We start from the raw sequence: 19,067 nt of genomic DNA, 5'->3' as shown, positions 1-19,067 counted from the left end.
GGTCAATTACGAAAGCACCTTCGGATTTAGTTGCCCTGTCCAGTCTACAAAATAAACTCCAGGCGGTGGAGACTTAGATGCGCACATGGCAAGAACTCTGAGTGGTGTTTGGCACACAGAGAATGCTGTCAATCCCTTGTGAGTGTCCCAGAAATGCCCACATGCTGTAAGTATTTACTAAATATTGACTCAAACTGAACTCTTTGTGCCAATGTGATAACCAGCTTGAGTGAGTAGTTGGCCTCACTGACTAGAGAGAACTCCCCAAGGACAAAGGCATTATCTCAGCGACTTCTCTATTTTCTGATGACTTCTAGCCTAACAGTTGATTTCTACTAGGTACTCAACAACTATTTTCCTGACTTATTGTTGAATGGTCCCATTCAGAACCCTCTCTGTACATATCCAGGGACTTCCTCACCTCTGTTAAACACAATGAGAGGCAACAGAGAAAGGGTTTTCAGACTTTTATTATTCACCTGATTTAAAAAAAAAAACAAAACCTGCACCCACACCGTAACCGCCACACACACACACACACACACACACACACACACCTGTTCAGCTCCCAGACTCAATTAAAGAGTTAGTACATCCTCTCTATACCAAGCTCACGCAAGCCTTCCACCAGGCCACCACCATCAGGGTCTACGACACAAAGAGGTAGGGGCAGTGCCCCATCTCGGAGCCAAGGTCTTGGTCTCCTTTGCAAATCCATATGCCTTTCTTGGTTTCACACTAAGCCTGCTCATAGCAGAGTAGCCTGTTCAGGGTAAGAGATGGACTGCTGATAGGCTGGAAGACGGGCTCTGCTAGCATCCCTGCGTCGGCGGAAAGCTAGGAATTCCTCCCGAAGGGCAGCACAGCGGGCCTCGGGGCCGGGAGCGTGGGTTGTGTTCAGGAGACAGCTCTCCTCTGGAGTCTTGACACCTTCAAGGGGATGACAGCACAGACAGTGTGAGAAGAAGATACGGTGACTCACTGGCTGAAGGGCTCAGTCCTGAGGCTCCAAAGGGCCTCTGTGTGAGCGCAGGGAGCCCTTGGGAGCAAGAGACACTCCGGGGCAGAGAGCCTGAGACTCGGGAATTGCCTGGGAAACAGACAGACCAGCTCAGAGCATGGGAGGGCGAATGTGTGTGTGTGTGGGGGGGGGGGGGGGGGTAGAACCAGCTTAGAGGGTCACATACCTAACTCTGGCTCAAGTTCAGGATGGGACCGAGAACTGGCCAAGCCCGGGTGCCAGGTCTCCAGCAGCTCCATGTCCCCCGGGAATTCTGAGTCCCATTCATAGTTCTCATCCACAGAGGTGTTCCTCCTGTTATAAAGGACAGGTGGGAAGCTTGGGCGGAGAGGACGGTAACCAGAAAAGTATGAACCTAGGGGTCTCCTCTGAAGCAGATTGCGCTTCCTAGACCTCAGCAGAATTTTCAAGATAAGGGGAAGGGAAAGAGTATGAGGAGAGGTGGGGGTAGATGCTATCTGGAATCTCAGGGCGGGGGTGGGGGGGGTGGGGGGGGGTGGAGGGGGCCCGGGGGGGCTGGGCAAGAACGGGTAGTTACTGCCTTTACCTTTTGCTGACTGTCACCACATGCTCCCTTCGGGGCCACCTTTCAGGGCCACTGGCCCAGCTGCTTGTGTCTCCCGGAGCTGGACTGAGGTAGCTTCCCCCTGCGGAGGGGGCTGTGGAGGGAGGGCGCAGGAAGGAAGCACTGCCCCTCCCACTGCTCTGGCTGGTGAGGCTACCACGAGGGGCAGCAGAGAGAAGACCCGGCAAGACCCTCTCCCTCAGCGTCCAGTCAGCCAAAGCTGTGTAAGGGGGCTCTGAGGAGACCCCGGCCCCCATCAGTGTCCCAGGAAGCACTGTCCTGAGGTTTGCTGGAGGTGAGTCAGGTGGTGGAAGGAAAGATGAGGGGGGGCGGGGCTGGCTGGTCATGAAATCTGGAGGCGGAGCAGGCGTGGGCTCCTCGAGAGGTGGCCAGTCCCCATCCACATTCATCTCTCGGAAGAAGGGGAGGCTCAGGTACTGGAGCAGGGGTCCTGGACCTGGTAGGGGGCTAGGCAGGGCTGCAAGAGGCTGCCCCACAGGGCTGATGTCTGTAATGCAGAGGGGCTGTGGGACCCCACTGGGGCTGCTGCTGTTACAGTCAAAAGACTGAGCCAAGCGTTTAGCTGAGGTCCGAGGTTCTGACCGCTCCAGACATAACTTTTCTTGTGGCGGCGCCACAGTGGGTCCCATCACAAAGCGCCCATCTGGGCCCCTGCAAATAGGCTCTAATGGTAAAGGCCCCCGGCCCAGTGGAGAATCCGGGTGAGGGCTAGGTGGTCGAGCAGGCTCCCCCCAGAGCAGACTCTGGCGTAGGCTGGGGACTGGGGAGCCTTGGAGTTTGAACTTGGTCACGCTGTCGGGGCTGCTTGAGCCAGGAACGGAGCTGAGGAAACGACAGAAGATTGGGGTCTGGCCTTGCAAGGTTTGAGGCACAACAAAGCTAGGGGGAGCAAGCAAGGGCAGGGCCAGGTGGTGGGAGGGGAAGAGGAACTGCGGGGGACTAGCCCGAGCCCCCACCCCTGCCTAGCTGGGGCAAACTAGTCTCACTTCCCCGGAATTTCCAATTCCTTCTGAAGGTAAACATAAGAAGCAGTGGGAAGGCAGAAGGAAGTCACAAAAAGTAAAGGGACTTACTGTGGGCCTGACTTCCCATGTGGAGAAAAGATCAGAGGTGGATCTGTAAGGACGGAAGAGCAGCAAGCGATCAGGATAAAGATCCTCCCGAACCCTGGGGAATGTAACCCTCAACCCCATTTCCAACTAACTGGGGAAAGGGTATGCAGGGCCAGAATGGAAGGATGCTGCCCAGGACCGTGCAAAAGGGACAGACAGCTGGTGGATGGCCAACTCTTCAAGTAGCCTAGGAGCACATCAGGACCCCAGTGATGAGGGGTAGGGGGAAGGGCAGCCTAGGGAAGGCGAGTGATGCCACCTACCCTGGCGCAGACGTTTTCTGTGGCGGCGGGCAGCCCTGCGCCGATTCATCAGGCAGGCAGCCAGGATGCTCACAAGGACTGCTACGCCCAAGAAGCAGACTCCACCCACAACACCAGCCAATACAGGCTGCGGCAGGAGACCTGGTAGCTGTGTGCGGGAGGGGTACACCTCCAAGCCTGGGCAAAGGGACAGGGGAGAGGATCAGTGGGCGGAGAATCCCCATGGACCTCCAGCAAACTTCCACCCTCCCCCCCTTCCTTCCCCCTCCCCCGCACTGGGTTCTCACCGGAAGTGGAGATGTTGGCTATGTTGCTGGGGTCACTGACGTAGCTATCAGCAAAGGCCACGAGGCGGAACTCGTAGAGAACGTCCTGGGGATGAGAGGTGGAGGGCCATGGAGCAGATCAGGACCAGCACTGCCCACCATAGTCCCTTTTGTGAAGACTGCAGTTGGGAGGTAAGAATGAGGTAGGACAGGAGGTGAAGATGGCAGAGTCAGGATGAGAAGACGGAATTAGGAAAGAAGAGGAGACTGGCCCTTCCCTCGCTATCTTGCCTCCACCACACACCTTGATGAGGCCAGGCACTAGAATCTGGGTTTCCGAGCCCGCCACGCCTTGGTCCAGGATCTCCCAGCCTTGGGACCCTTGCCGTCCCTCCAGGATGTAGCCGTCCAGTCTCTTAGGGATGAGTTCTGGAGGATCCCAATGCAGAAGTACCCCCCGGGGGGTCCTCACTGCCACCAGACCTCTAGGAGGGGACAGGGGAGGTGGTATCTCTGTTGGAGGAAGCCCAGACGAGGCCGGTGTGGTAGGAAGCCCTAAACAGGACAGGCAAACAGACGAGTGAGGGACAGGCATCTCAGAGTCCTTCATCTTGTCCCCCCAGCCCGCCCTTCCCCACCCACCCCATCCATCTTGCCCTTCCTCACCCTTTTCTGTGCCGTACAGAGCCGGGGACCTCTTACCTTCTGGTATAGACAGGACAATCTCACTGAAAGGCCCACTGCCCAGCTTGTTCTGAGCAAGGACACTGAACTGATACTGCGTGTGAGCCTGCAGCCCCGGCACTAGGAGGTGTGTAGCCCCCATAGGCACAGCCAGAGATACCCAGTCATGGTGGGCTCGGTCAGGACGCTTGGCTCTGGGGGATATAGGAAGATCTCATCAGCAAGGAAGATCGGGATGGTGTGGGTCCAGAGAGCTGACCCCCACCCCTCAGCTCAGCCACCGAAGACCCAGCCCCTCAGCCCTGCATGTTAAGAATCTATAAAAATAAGGCAGCAGAGCTAGCCTGCCTAGCTCTAGGTATGGAGAGGGATGGGAGGAAGGGCAGAGGGCCAGGCAGGTCCAGGGTGAAGTCAGGAACGGGTGGGTCACTCACAGTGGGGTATACCAGACACTGAATCTCTGCAGATAGCCACCATCAAAGCCAGGCTCCCAAGAGACATTGGCACCCTTGGGTAAAGGTACCACAGACACATTGGTGACGACATGGGGACTGGTTCCTGGGTAGGGGGAATGGAGGGAGGGAGGTGATCAGGACCCTGAAGTAGGGTAAAGGAAGAGTAAATCGGAGATTCTAATCTCCACATTACCTTGGGGGAAATCCCATACCCACAAACCCCATCTATACACCACCCCAAAACAATACTCCCATCTCCTGTTTCACCTGGCTCCCCCAGCCCCACCCCACTCCGGGGCCACTCACCTAGCACGTATACACTGGTAGAAGTGGTCACGTGGGCTACAGCATTGCTGGCGCTGCATTCCCATCGTCCGTGGGCCTCCTTGGTCAGGGGTCGAAGGACGAGGCTGTTGTTGCTGTCCACCTGGGCCTGGCCCTGCAGCCCCCGACCCACCTACAGAACCACTGGTCAGCCCTGGAGACACAGGCAGCCACCCCTCACCAAGGGAGCCACCACTCATCTCTCCAGGTAACCTGTGCCTGCCCCATGCTGCCTCCGATGGCCTGATCCTCCTCTTTCCATAAACCACAGCCAGGGAAACAGTGGGCGCGGACCCAGGTAGAGCTGAGTCAGGACCCGGGAGCCTTACCTTGGCCCAAGAGACAATAGGAGGAGGGTCTCCCCGGGCGGAACACGGGATGAGTAGCTCCCGCCCTACTTCTTGGAAATATTCTTCCTTGGGCTGCTCTGTAAAAGCTGGGGGGGCCTGCAGGCCAGATCTGTATTGGGTGGGGCCTCTTTCACAGCCTCTCTTTCATCTCTAAGCTTTGGTGCCCCCCATTCCCAGGTCCCTGTCATAACGTCTCAAGTCTCTCCATCTCTCAGTTCTCTGTCTTTGTTCCCAGTAGGCTGGGTCATGGTGGACTGGACCAGGACTCTCTGAGACAGATGAATCTCTACAGATCATCCCCTCTCTCTCCCCTTTGCTCTATTCCCTACGGGACTGAGACGGGAGACATTATCTCATTTCGTGAATGTGTACGTGACTGATGTCCTACTGCCCGGCATCGTCTCTTGTGTATTCTTCTGGCTGTTGCTATGACCACCACAAGAAACAGACTTAGGAGCCCCTCCCACAGCTCTCTACCTCACTCCACTCCACCCCACCGACATGGTTCAGGACACATATTGAGCCACCTGGCCGTACCACAATAGGTTTTCTGTCAGCCTCACCTTGAGCAGCACCCGGGTCACAGGGGAGGGTCCTGCAGTCCCAAGACTGTTGTAGGGGGTGCAGGAGTATTCTCCCAAGGCATCCTCATTCCCCAGGGCAATGACGAGGGAGCCTTCGGAGTCCAGGGACCAGCCAGGGAACTTGAGGGTAGAGGAAATGACAGAGAGAGAGAGAGAGAGAGAGAGAGAGAGAGAGAGAGAGACAAGTCAGAGGGGAAGCTGGGGTGAGGAGAGGCAACTCAAGAGAAAAGGAGACACAGGAAACTCTTCAGGAAATCAGCACCCCAGCTCTGGGTCTTGGCCTCTAGTCCTACACATCTGTCTGTGCTGTCAAGGGATGAGACTGTGACAACACAGCTCGGTGCCACTCACAGAGAATAGCATGACTGGCATCCCCTTGAGCTGAGAAACATGGGTTCTTTGCCTGCCCCACCCAGCACTCCGTTGCTAAATTCTGTGTCTCCCAATCCACTTCTATAAGAAGGCCTCCTCTTCTCCTAGTTGAAGTGTGGCCCGTCACACTCCGCATCTAGCTTATCTGTCATTCTGGCCCAAGCAGGACTGTCTTGGCTGCGTCACAGCCTTGGGGTTCTGCTCCTGACAACTAACCACAGTCCTGACACCACGGACACCACCACCAAAGCTGCTGTTGTTGCCTTAAGATTTTTGTGTGTATGTGTGTTGTGGGGGTGGGGTGGGGAGGACTTTTGACGAAACATTTACCAAATGCTACAACTGTAAAAGCCCCAGAGATTCACAGTTGGAAAGACGTGATGCCTCAAGGAATTTATAGTCTCCTCAGACAAACAAAAGATCCCTATCAGCCCAGAGTGAGGTCATATTAAGCTGGCATCAAGTTCTTTCTCTAGGACCCAACCTGTCTTTCCAGCCTTTTCTACACCTCTCAAGTCCTTACAGGCACTCATGGCGGCTTCCCCCTCACTTCATTAGCACGCTGCACTATGCCTGGCCTCTGCAGAGGGCTTTCTGAATGGAATGGCTGCCCGCTCATCAAGGCCTACCACCTCACCTGAAGACCCTGTTACTGGTCTATCCTCAACCACATCTAAAAAACAAAAGCCTTGTTCCTTCCCTGGCCTGACAGCAGTCTCTGGCAGTTCTGCCTCAAGGCAACGCTCCAAGGATGGATACTTCTTCTGGGGAACGGATACTTCATCTCACCTCCACAGTCACTGCCTAACATTGGCATCTGGTAAGAAACGTGTTTCCCAACCACAGTGCTGAATTAAACTCAGCCACCCGCTGAGCTGCAGCTGGCCCTCTGACAAGAATAACACCCAGCCAAGGCCTTCCTTCCCCCCCCCCCCTGTCACAAGCCTATACCTTGTCCAGTTGCAAGGCCTGTCCGTCTTTGGTCCAAGTGACAAACAGTAGCGGGGGATTAGCACGAACCGGACACCGGATCACCCCACGCATGCCAATGGGCAGGGGTGTCTCGGGAGGCATGGCTGTCACCTGGGCTGGGTCTGGAAAAGAAAATTGCAGAGACCAGTTAGAGACCCAGGCCATTGGTCTGCCTCAGTGCAGAGGAGCAGGCTGTGGAAGGAGCATGGGGTGGGGGCTCAGACTTACAGAGCACAGTGAGATAGGCAGAAGCTGAGGGTGGATGCAGAAAGCCATTGCTGGGGACACAGGTATAGTGGCCGGCGTCACCAGGCTGCGTGGCCTGTAGCCACAGGCTTCCATCTACCAGGATCCGCACTCGAGACTGTAAGCGGCTGCAGTGTGACACGTATGAGGAGGATCCGAGTCCTCAGGCAAGGAGCCCCAGACACCACTCATCAGTCCCCTGCCTCCACTACCCAAGAGATAGGCTCCCCTACCTAATATGGAAGACATTGATCCCATCCTGGAACCAGCTGTAGGTGAGGTTAGCAGGGTATGCCTCAGCCCGGCAGGCCAACGAGACATCCTGGGAGGCATTGACTGTGCTGTTGTTAGGGGGCACGACAATGACAGGGGGGCCTGTGGGAAGCACCGAGGGAGAAAGGCGTCCTCAGCTCATGACCGGAATTCCCAGAACCCCCTCGGGGCCCTTCTACACCTCTTCCTGGTTCTGCCCTCTGTAGTAATGGGTCAAATTGCAACAGGGACTTAAGGACGGGGATTGGAAGGTGTGATAAAAACGCATCCTTTTCCAAGTCTGTTTTGTTTCATGAGGAATGACAGACGGCTAAGCCTACCCACCCTGCTTCCTTCTCCTTAGAAACTGTATGTGGGGACTGGAGAGATAGCTCAGTGGTTAAGAGCATCGACTGCTCTTCCTGAGGTCCTGAGTTCAATTCCCAGCAACCACATGGTGGCTCACAACCATCTGTAATGGGGTCTGATGCCCTCTTCTGGTCTGTCTGAAGAGAGCAATGGTGTACTCATATACATAAAATAAATTACCTTTAAAAAAAAAAGAAACTGTATGTGGAGGAGGGTTCTGGGAGGTCAGAAAGAGAGGCAAGACTTCCCGGCGGGCCTCCCTCATGACAGGGTTTCTGGCTTTAACTATATATACACCCAGCACTGTACTTGTCAAGCACCATAGAGAACGATACTCCAATGAATCGTCAATTAATCAGTTCTCCTCCACGGGTGCCTCCTTTGCCCTTCCTTCTAAAAGGGAGAGCTCAGCACACAAGGACTACCCGCCACTTCCTGTGCTTCTCAAAGTCATGTGAGAGGCTGATATGAACCTCTGTTTTTGAGATCACAAAACCAGGACTCAGGAGGAGGGTCCCACAATTCACGGAGCTAACACTTTGCACCCATGTCCTTTCCACTGTGATGCATTGCTGGGCACTTAACTGTTTCTTCATCCTTTTTCTCACCCTACAGGAGCCCCTTGTTCAAACATAAGCCTCCTCCCAATCTTCCGTGTGCTTCCCCAGTACAGGGCATGTCTTCTACTATGGGTGGCCCGGTTCCCCTGCCCTCCCACCAAAGAGCACCTAGCACCAGCAGCTGGGTGGCGTGGGTGACGCTGCCCTCGGTGCTGGAGGCTTGGCAGCTGTAGTCTCCAGCGCTGCCTCGGTCCACCCGGCGGATCCACAGTGTTCCGTTCTGCACCTAGGTAAGGAGTCTTTAAGGAAAGGCCCTTCCAGTTCGGTCAGCCTCAGATCCTGCACTTCCAGAGCTGGCCAGCAGAGGGAGGCAGCACCTCAACCTCAGGGAAGCCCCTCCTCCGACCCATCTGCAGGCGTGGCTTCTGTCCCTCTCCTGCCTTCCCGTTTGGTCCTCCCAATCCAACTGACCCCACTCACTTGCACCTGACTCTGGCCCTTGCCAAGGTCTTGTCCTCGGAATTTCCAAGTCACATAAGGCTGAGGGCTGCCACGGGCCACACAGCGCAAGGTAACAGTCTCCAGTTCCTTCACTTCCAATACTAAGGGAGGTGTCTCCAGGAACTGCGGGGGCGCTGTGAGGGAGAGAGGCATCAGGGGCTGCCAGAAAGGCTATCATCCCCACAAAGCAAGAGTTCAAAAGCCAGGGAGACCTCGTCTCAGAGCTGGAGCCTGTGGGACACAGGAATACTAGCCCAGGGTCACCTGGACCATCCCATGCCCGGAGCCACAGGGAGAGGCCAGGAAGTCTGGGAATCAGGAGGGGCAGGTCTTAGACCCCTCACAAGGCGACTCTACCTGATTCTCTTCCTCAGTCTCACCTACGAAATGGGAACAATTACAACTGCCTCCCTTTTAGCGGAGAGGAAGAAAAAAGGCCCTAGAGGAGAAGTACTAAGCCGGGGTGAACTGTACCATTCAGGGCCCTGTATACCTTAACCATGACCTTGACCAGGGAGTGAAAGTTCCTGACTCAGAGCCTAAGGGCTGATTGGATTTTATCTGAAGAACCGAGGGTGTGAGGGAGGGCAGAGGTAAGAGGCAAGCCGTAAATGAGCATGCTTGGTGTGCAGGCGCCAGCGTGGGTAGGGCTTCCGTACTGCACAGACTTCACTCCCTTCATTCCCAGGGTCCCCATCACTCTCCTCCCTCCCCGACACCACCTGCTCCCCAGTTTCATACAATTGACTGTCAGGTGCACCCAGGAGCCATTGGCAAAATCCTGTTCAGGGCTGTGTTGGTCCAGGAAGAGCACGCGGCACTCGTACCAACCCTGGTCTTCCACCCGGAGCCCCTCAATCTGGAGAGATGCTCCTGTCTGCAGTCGGACTCGTCCTGTGTGGAGGGAAGCCCCGAATCAAGGGTGCTGAATAAAGGGACTCTGTAAAAGCCTCCCAGTCCCAGTCACACCGGCTGTTCCCAGAGGTTGAGAATAGCCTAGGTCTGTCATCCAAGAGTGAGGGTCTCCAGAGTGACAGAAGAAATTGAGGTCATTGGGGGCAGGTTGCTGTGTTCAGTCCTTCTGACTGCGACTGCCTTTCAATAGCTAAGACCCAGACCAGACCAGAAAAACTCAAGGCTTCTTGAGTGGAGCAAATGTGGCGCTGAAATTTGTTTTATTATTTCCCAGACAGTTAAGAGGAAGGAGTGAAGGACCAGCAATTGGTGTCCTACAAGATTCACCACCCTGAGGTACTTTATAAGACCAAGATATAGGTTCTCTGGGGGATACTTCTGCTTTTAGAGGACTCTGTCCCTGAAATCTCCAGCAGTGTCTGGGGCCCTCCCAGGGACCCATACCTCATCTACCAAAGCCTGTAATCTCCCAGCGCTATTATCAGCGGCCTAAGCGCCTTAGAGTGGCCAGAGTCCAACCCAGGCAGGAAGCAGTGTCAGCAGCCTCCCCAGCCCAGCCCAGCCCAGCCCAGCCCCTCTATGCCCAGCTGACTGACCACATACAGTCCCACAAAGCCCCACACCACTGCACAAAAAGACCCTCAGTTCTCACCAGCTCAGCCTCCACAGCGCACCACTAGGCCCACTGAGCTGTGCTCACCCAGTCCCTCAAGACCCTCCTCTGAGGGAGCCCAGGCCCCCCTGACAGCCTGAAACATCCCTGGCAGTGCAGTCTACATGAGAAAGGCACACGTTTGGCAGCCCGAAGTACTCAGGCACAAGTCCAGCTCAGCCACACGCTCCTTTGGACAAGTTACTCAACCTGTCAATTTCAGTTTCCTCAGTCAAAATGAGAAAGGGAGGACTTGGGATGGGGGCGGAAGGCAAGAGATGATGCAGGAGAGGTGAGTGGCACCTGACATCACCGGAGGCTCAGATAGAGACTTGTTAACACAAATAAGTGAGATGCGCCTTTGAAATCAGAATCCTGCATTCAATCTGGGCCCCACCCCTTGTCTGATAATGTGTCACCTCTGTGTCTTCTTCTACATCAGTGAACTGTACCAACCACCATGCATCAGGATGCCCTAGGGGGAACCTGGCACAACCTGCATCCCTGTCACTGTCTGCCATTTACTTGTTACATCTTTCAAATCCCACCTCCTAAGTATCAGTATTTTCCTCCCCGTCATCTTCCACCTTGAAGCTCCGCAGTGTCCCTCAGCTGGGTTACCCAGTGGCTCTGTTACCTCCCCTACACAGAGCAACTGCCCATCCTCACTTTGACCTTTGGTGTGAACCAATAGTATTTTCTAAAATTCATAGGACAGGCTAATGTAGCTCCCAGATGATGTACCTATTCAACATCCTGCCTGTCCCAGCCCTCCCGGATGGTTGTCAGGCGCTATCCGGTGTAGCACCCACAACTCTGAGGTGTTTCCACTCTACTTCTAGGGTGGCCCATCTGAAGTAGAAACAGCCTGTGTGCTCCTTGTTGCCACTGCAAAGATGAGAGTCATAGATCTAAGGTAGCTACTCATCTTAGTCCTTTTGTCTTCTGTTGATCCCTGAGGTGAGGCTTCTTTAGAATGGGTGGGCCTGCTTATAGGTCTAGGTGTATAACCCCCACCCAGGAGATAAAAAAAAAATGGGCCAAGCAGGTAAATATTTAACATAATACCCTTCCTCAAACCCGCAGGATTCCTCCTTCACCTTGCTCTGCCAGGCCACTGAACCGAGCAGACCCCAGACGGCAGCCTCTTCCAGGTCCCACAAGATAGAGATTTTCATCATGGTGATCTCTGAGACCCACAGCAAAGACAGAAAGTCTGAGCACTGAATATGAGCTATGTAATATTAGATGCTGTCACCATATTTAATCCTCCCCAAAATCCATCACTGATGAAGGAACTAAGGTTAAACTTCTTTCCAAAATTGCATAGCTATCAGGAGATCAAGCCGGATCTACCAAGTCAGAGTGCTTTCCGCTGAACGCACTAAAATCCAGTGATGTTCAGGGTACTGAGCACGATCTCTGATTTCATTCAAGAAATGTTACCAGCTAATGACTAATAATCCTCATGTCCGTTAACCAGAGTATTAGGGGCAGCATGTTGTACAAACTAACAAGGTGTCCAGAGTGGCAGTCCTATGACTTCCTGCGACCCGGGCACACCTCCTATAGACCTGCCCTCTACCTGCAGGGCCAAACCTAAGGGACTTCAGATCTGCCTACACATGGCATCTGAAAGGGAAAGAGTCTGCTCTCTTGGGCTGTGAAAAGGCCTGAAGCCCACACCAAATTTAACCATGAACACAGACAAGTGTACATTCACACAGCAGTTCTAATCATGACCGTGACTGGGCCCACATACTGCACTATGAAGCCAGGGCCACGGGGAAGGCATTCTGGGATGATGTAGTGGAGGCAGACAGCTTGGAAGGATCAAAGGCAGAAAGGGGAGATCATATTAGAGTGAGCTTGGGTGCTCCAGGTGGACGATCGGAATTGATTCATCAAGCAACTAAGCAACTTAGTGCAGTCATAAAGCACAAGTCCCATCTGCTGTACTCAGGCCTCCCTGAAGCTCCCAAGGAAAGCAGCCCAAAAGCCAGTCTCACAGGTTCAGACGCTGCCTTTCCCCAGTTCCTTTCACACCACCTAAGTGATACGTTAAATGCCTTAAGTACAGTAGCTTCCTTAACCTATTAGTCCTAGATCTTCTTATATTGCCTTTTACCACTCACTTCCTTACTAATCTACATATCTAGGATCCTCTACCCAGCAGCTTCTAGGGCCCCTAAAACCAGCTTTGCCTCCAGCGTGGTTCCCAGAGCTACCCTCTCTCAGGATTCCCCCACACATTCTAGGCCACGGCCTCAGGGAGGTCCCAGGCCATCTCCCCTCCACTTGCTCACAGGGTTTATGACAGAACAGCATTGTCCTCAGCAACATCCACCTCCTGTTGCTTAGCAACTGCAATTGTGAGTCCCCCTGCACAAAGGCCAGAGAGGCCCCTTCTGAACTGTGAAGCAATAAAGGGTTAATGGGTTTCTGAGGCCTCCCTCTGGGGTCTTCATCAGAGCAGGACCCTTGTGGCTGCTCAGGAGCTACAGGGGGAACAAAGCGTAGAAATAGAGGCAGAAGGGGGGCACACAAAGGCTGGCAGGCTAAAGAAAATCCACAGGTAGACAGGGAGTTAGCCATCTCTTGGTTAGCTGCCTAGCGCCCAAGGAAAGAAAAGCAGAGACTGAAACAGGGGCAAAGAGTTCCCCTTCTCCCAGGTGGAGTCAGGAGGAAAGCCCTCCCACCTCTCCTCCACCACCCCTGCCTTGCCTCGGCCTGGCAATCATTTGAATTTGTCCATCCTTAGCCCTGCAGCCAAAGTCCCCTGGGCACAAGCAGGCACAGACAGGAAGGCTGGCTGTGCCTGTGCCGATTCTCTCTACTGGTGCTAATTGGGGCCCCCTTTCACCAGGCCCCCAGGGTTTGTGTAGACATAGACACACCCTCCCAACTAGGCCGTTTGCCAATAAACTGCCCCCAGTTTGAAAATAAACTCTCTCCTGCAGGCGGGCACCTGCCAGCATCCTCCTCCCTCAGCTCAGCCAGCCAATCCCAAGGTCTCCCTCAGGATTCAAACCAAAGGCAGAAAAGGAACCCCAACAACGTCTTCCCGGGGCACCAAGTCTCTTTCTTGCCCAGTAGCCCACACCCATCCTTAGGGCCTCCTGCTGGCCCTCGGAGACCTTATAGACAGCCATTCAGATTAAGGCTCCATCCAGGATTAAGAACAAACTGGGGTGCTATAGAAGACGCCAGGGAGACCCACAGTACGCCTCCACTGTAGCCTCCAGAAGCAGAGACCCAGCCAATCCCATCTATGCCTAGACCTTTGGGGAACTGAACTGGAGCCTCCCCCAGGAACCCCTGTCTGTGCGACTCAGAAGCAGATTATGCTCTTCATATGCAAAAAGCCCACACCCCTACCCACTCAGCTGTCCCTTTAGCCCACTCCCTAAGAGCCGGGAACCTCCCAAACTGGACGGCAGGATAAGGGATAACACAGAGCAGCAGATAGATCCAGAGACACACATAGGGCGACGTGGGGGAACTCTAGAGGAACAAGATGGAGTCGGGAAGGTTGCATGAGATGAGGGTTAACAATTAGCAGGTTTGGATGGATCTTTGAAATACAGCTCCAGCACCTCCCATGCAACACGCCATCCACAGCTAAAAGAGCAGAGGTCTGATGCATTGCATGCATCGCGTGGACATACATGAATCCCTCGGTGGACAAGCACGACGGGGGGCAGGGCCATGCTTGTTAGCAGCAGTTAGAGCAGCAGCGGAGCAGGGGATGAGATGGGAGAGGGTACAGAGCAAGCAACCTACTCTGCCCACCTTGGGGCGGCAACACTCCCCCTCCCGCCTAAGGACAACTCTTACCCACGTAATCAGGGTCAATTCGGGGAGAGTAGAGGCCAAACTGGATGAAGATGGGAAGCAGGAATCCAAAGCGCAGCCACTCGATGACATGCAGAGGGGGGTGGCCAGCTGGAGGCAGCAAGTCACAGCCCAGCACTGCACTCTCCCCAGCCCGGCCCACCACAGAGACCACCTCAGGCTTCCTTCGACCTATGAGGTGGGCAGCATGAGGGAACAGCAAGGGAGCAACATGAGATGCGGGAGGGGGGGAGGCTTCATCAACATCTCTCAAGTTTCCTTAAGACTTTGCGTGATTGTGGGGGGGGGGGACCCCAACCTCTCCGCACCAGCCCTAGCCCTCTCCTACTCTCGAATCCTCGCAGATAACCCCTTAGTGAACAGTCACACGCCAGGGTACCACAGAGTTGTGGGTTCCCTGGGGTCTGGCTCACCGTCAGCCCCCTGGCTGATGATCAGGCTGAGGATGGTCAGACGGAGACACCAAATCATAGCCCAGCTGGCCTGCTCGCCCGGCCCCTCCTATCCACAGGAGCCCAGACGGAGGGGCCGGAGGATCGTCCGCTGCCTGGCAATCCCAGAGAGCATCAGTGGAGTTCTGACCCGCCTCAGGCAACCCCGTTTCAGCTCTCACTCTTCCAGTAGGTGCCTAGTTCACTCAACACCCGAGGGAGCTGTTCCAGTCTGGAGGGCCACCAGATCTAAATGCAAAATATAAGACAATGCACAGAGACCGTCAGAGGAGAGGAGTACAGAAGCAAGCCCTGGGAGAGCAAGGCACGGGGAAGAAAAGGAGGGTGTAGAGAGACCAGAGGGATCTGTTGGGTTGCACTGCTGGCGATCAACTCCATTCATTCCCGCCTGACTATCTACCACAGCCACGCTCCTAGCTCCCGAACCAGAGATCTGGAAGCCCTGAGATTAAGCTAGGATGGGAACCCTAGAGAACACGAGGGTACTGTCTGGTGGAGGCTGCACGGGTAAGGAAACGGATCCTAGAAAAAGCGAAGGGATTCTGGGAATGCCCCGGCAGGTGATACAGTGTTCTCAGAAAACTGAGCAAAGAGAACTAGGGGGTTCTCACGCCGAGGAAAGGGATCCATCAGGAAAGTCCTGGAGATCATCATGGACTAGCTCCTGACCTTTTCCTTCCTCCTGATATCAGCAAGGCAACACATAGCATATTCTTTCATTCTCTCCTCTCTCTTCTCTCCCTCTCCCTCCCTCCCCACCCCCTCTGTCCCCTGGTCTGGCCAGTGAGGATCCTAAGGATCTTGCCCAGAGGCACATAGCTAGTCTAGAGCAAATCTAAGATAGAATCTAGCCCCTTACCCAGTAGAGAACACCCACACCCAATTCCTCTCCCCATTCCCCATTCTCTGTGGGGAGCCCTGGAGCTTGGAGACAGTCTCCACTCAGTTCATACTGCTTTTGGCAGTGAGTGAGTCAGGGGCTCAGGAAAGGAGGAGCTTGCCTTCCACGCTTGCTGGAGGCTGGGGGTGGTGGGAGAGGGAGGCGGCACCCTCCAGGTCTGAACAGATCCAGGGCTGGCAGCTGTAGCCACTTTCTTCATGATGCTTCCAGAGAACCCTCCCTCTGCCAGACACCCTGGCTGTGTACTTCACCCTAATTACTCCCACACGATCCTCTCTAATATCCTGGGGGTGCCAGGATTTGCCAGGCCCTTCCTTCCCTAACCCTAAAGGCATGGTCTGGAAGAAACCAAACATGCCTTTGAATCCCTACAACACACAAAAAGAACCCTGGAGCCTGGAAGGTAGACACTCATCCCAGCAACACCCCCCCCACACACACACACACACACCTCCCAGCGTCTAAGGCAGTCACAAAGGACCAAAGGGCCCTGACCTGGGCCTGGCAAACCCAAGAGGACTCTGCTCTGCGGCCTCCACCCCTTCCTGGCCTCCCATAATTCAGCAGTGTCTGCAAAATACCCTCCACCGGGCAGGCAGTATCACCCCTGCCTCTCTGCATAATATCCCTGTATGCCTGACTCCTGGTAATCCCCTTGCCTTCTGCTGCACCCAGCCAGCGCTTCTGGATTTCCCTAGAAAACCTCCCAGTTGTACCAATATAGAAGCCGTTCTTTTCTGGCTCTCCGCGGAGAATCTTGGTGATTCTACCAAGAATGTCTGGTGACCGAGGCATTCCCAGAATTTACTGCACTTTTCCTGCAACCCTTCCATCTCCTCCTCCCCACCCGTCCTAGGTCCTTTCGGTCTTTCCATCCAGCACTCCTTTCTTCCAGGACTCCCATCCCAGCCATACACTTTTCAGTGTCTGCAAATTTTCAGCTTCTCACACCTAATCTCCAATTGCAGCAGGTCTTGGCACCCCTGCCTGGCCTCCTCTAGAATTCCCATTTGCCCTACCCCTGCACCCCCACACCCTGTTCTCCCGGGAATCCCCTACCCCCCAATTCTTCCGGGCTGAGCCCCACAATACACTTCTGATCGCCTACCACAACAATGCTCTTTTCCCTAGCATTCTCTGGCCCCTGGAACGCCTTTCTTTTGAAACCCGCCAAGAACTCCCCCTACATTACCTCTAATACTCTTCCAGATCTCAGGGAACCCCCGTGCACCCATCAGTAATTCCACTTCGCTTTCAGAACTACCCTAGTTCTGCTCCCCCAGATAATTTCACTCTCTCTAGAGCTCTCCCGCTTCCCCCTTTTCCCCCCACAACTCCACGCTGCTCTCCTGGTCCCCGCCGGCACCCCATTTCTACCCCCAGGACACCCCCACCCTCACCTGCTCAGCACAGCACAGCTCTGCTCTCGCAGCCACACAATAGGGGGCGGACCCGCCTCCCCGCCTTAGATGCCCCGAGCGCCTCCCGTCGCCCTGGAGACCGCCAATACCCCCCCTCCCGCGGCGGCCAATTGGAGCCAACAGAGGCCGAGCAAGGCGGGCGGGACCCCCGAGCCGCCTGGGAGTTGTAGTTTAGAGAGAGAAGGACGCGGTCGCACGTGGGCTCTGGTCGCCCCCTCGTGGAGCTCTCTGTACAACTAAGCCGGGAAAGGCTGATCGCCGCTTCCCGCCTTGAGTCAGAGGGACTACTGGGTCAGGAAGATCGGTGCACCTAGGACCGCAGGAGCCTACCCGCTTTGCCCGCTGCTTGCAAGCCCTCCTTCCTTTATAACCTACCTGTAGCCTTCTCCACTTTCTGAACAAACGCGCCACAAAGGAGGCATCGAAGGTTGAAATCTGATCCAGAGGCAAGAGCACTTGGAGGAAAGCACGACTCCCCGCCCCCTCCCTGGGGATCCACCCAAGTCTGGGGCCCATCTGATCTCCTCTTCTATCTTTATCCCCACCCCCACCCATTTCCTCTCGCTGAACTGGAAATACCTGTCTGTGCTGCTGGCCAGCTCCCAGCTTGTGCCCAGGCCCCTCCCTTGTGTGTAGCTTGCTGAAGGCTGAGCTCCTAGATTGTGAGGCTGCCAGTGCTTCGAGCACCAACGACCTAGAGAAATAAGCCCAGGGGGAAGAAATGACAAGCACCCTGACCGCGAAGACTGAAAGAGAATGGACGGGGTATCCGATCCTGCACTGAACCCTTGCAGAGCGCCAGATCTGCACTGAGACCCCCCGCGAAGTGAGTGCAGCTCCCTTTATTAGTGAGAAAACAGAGGCCCGACCAGATGGAGGAACTCGCCCAAGATTTCCCACCCAGGCACATTCTGGGCCAGCGTTCAGATCCAGCGGAAGTCCCTATTAGAAAACAGGTACTCCCGAAGCCCTCCTCAGCGCCAGCAGCCACGTATGGTATCACCCCTTGGACATTTCATCCACAGTCAGAAATAAAGCCGCCCTCAGAAATCTGTATTCAGCTTGGCTCTGCTGTGGGGATGCAGGCTGGCAATTTGCTTTCCCACCAGGTTCAAGCAACATTGTCTAGATCTATGTCCCAGTGAGTTCCTCCAGAAGACCACCATGGTAGCAACATACTGGCTGACTGGGGTAAAACTCCTACTGAAATCCTGGGCGGGAACAAGCCCTTAGGGAAAGTTTTAAGCACAGCTATGTACGTCACTGTCCACACACACCCTATAGTGGCCATCCAGATCCAGTCCCATTAAGCACAGCCATGTCTCTGTCCACACACACCCTATAGTGGCCATCCAGATCCAGTCCCATTATTGTGGTTAGCCTTCCATTTCTAGTAAGTCCTGAACGTGGAACATTCTTCTAGGTGTAAGTGCTTGGGTGTTTTGAGTCACAATAAGAACTTGAACTAGGGGGACGGAGGCTGGGGCAGAATCACAGTCTTCCCTACTACCCCTGTTTTAGGAAGTGTCTCGGCTGCTGTGAAGAGACGCCAGGGCCACAGCAACTCTTTTTTGTTTGTTTGGGTTTTTTTGTTTTTGTTTGTTTGTTTGTTTGTTTTTTGAGTCAGGATTTCTCTGTGTAGCCCTGGCTGTCCTGGATCTCACTTTGTAGACCAGGCTGGCCTCGAACTCAGAAATCTGCCTGCCTCTGCCTCCCAAGTGCTGGGATTACAGGCGTGTACCACCACGCCCGGCCTCACAGCAACTCTTATAAAGGAAAATACATCATTGGGGCTGGCTTACTCTTCAGAGGTTTAGCCCATTGTCATCGTGGTGGGAAGCATGGTGGTAGTTTGCATTAACCTATTTCAAATGGCAAGTAAGAGTGTCCTACACAACCTACTGCCTGCCGTCACTAGCCTGGATTCCGGGGGTACACCGCTTTCAGGTTTCAG

General features: G+C 54.6%; 1 protein-coding gene across 4 annotated transcripts; it reads right to left on the bottom strand.

Moving 5' to 3' along the window:
- Positions 1–462: 462 nt before the first annotated feature.
- Positions 463–17,574, bottom strand: Igsf9 (immunoglobulin superfamily member 9). Of its 4 annotated transcripts, none has more exons than XM_052200741.1 (21): positions 17,489–17,574; positions 14,753–15,019; positions 14,322–14,510; positions 9,659–9,811; positions 8,897–9,051; positions 8,585–8,702; positions 7,469–7,610; positions 7,218–7,363; positions 6,969–7,111; positions 5,625–5,765; positions 5,041–5,157; positions 4,694–4,844; positions 4,367–4,490; positions 3,951–4,126; positions 3,553–3,803; positions 3,270–3,354; positions 2,983–3,159; positions 2,681–2,723; positions 1,569–2,429; positions 1,188–1,315; positions 463–930 (listed from the first exon to the last, which is right to left on the bottom strand). In XM_052200741.1, the coding sequence occupies exons 2-21, from the start codon at positions 14,808–14,810 to the stop codon at positions 749–751; spliced, it is 3,540 nt and encodes a 1,179-aa protein (XP_052056701.1). In that variant the 5' UTR covers positions 14,811–15,019; positions 17,489–17,574; the 3' UTR covers positions 463–748. The 4 variants fall into 4 exon arrangements, with proteins under 4 accessions (XP_052056701.1, XP_052056702.1, XP_052056703.1 ...); XM_052200742.1 differs by lacking the exon at positions 17,489–17,574 and adding an exon at positions 17,093–17,151; XM_052200743.1 differs by lacking the exon at positions 17,489–17,574 and adding an exon at positions 16,885–16,950.
- Between the last annotated feature and the right edge of the window lie 1,493 nt (positions 17,575–19,067).

This window comes from Apodemus sylvaticus, chromosome 12, assembly GCF_947179515.1.
Source record: "Apodemus sylvaticus chromosome 12, mApoSyl1.1, whole genome shotgun sequence".
In the NCBI taxonomy this organism is placed as follows: Eukaryota; Metazoa; Chordata; class Mammalia; order Rodentia; family Muridae; genus Apodemus; species Apodemus sylvaticus.
Note: the sequence above shows the minus strand (reverse complement) of the source record. Positions and strands in the feature narration are given on the sequence as shown.

Bases quoted from the DNA above. Each gene is read 5' to 3' on its own strand.
- Igsf9 (XM_052200741.1), bottom strand. From the start codon at position 14,810: ATGATTTGGTGTCTCCGTCTGACCATCCTCAGCCTGATCATCAGCCAG. The intron at 5,766-6,968 runs GTATAGGCTTGT...TCTACCCTCAAG, and splicing joins AGGCCTTGCAACTGGACAAG to TTCCCTGGCTGGTCCCTGGA. The intron at 3,355-3,552 runs GTGTGTGGTGGA...TCTCATCCCCAG, and splicing joins TAGTGCCTGGCCTCATCAAG to GACGTTCTCTACGAGTTCCG.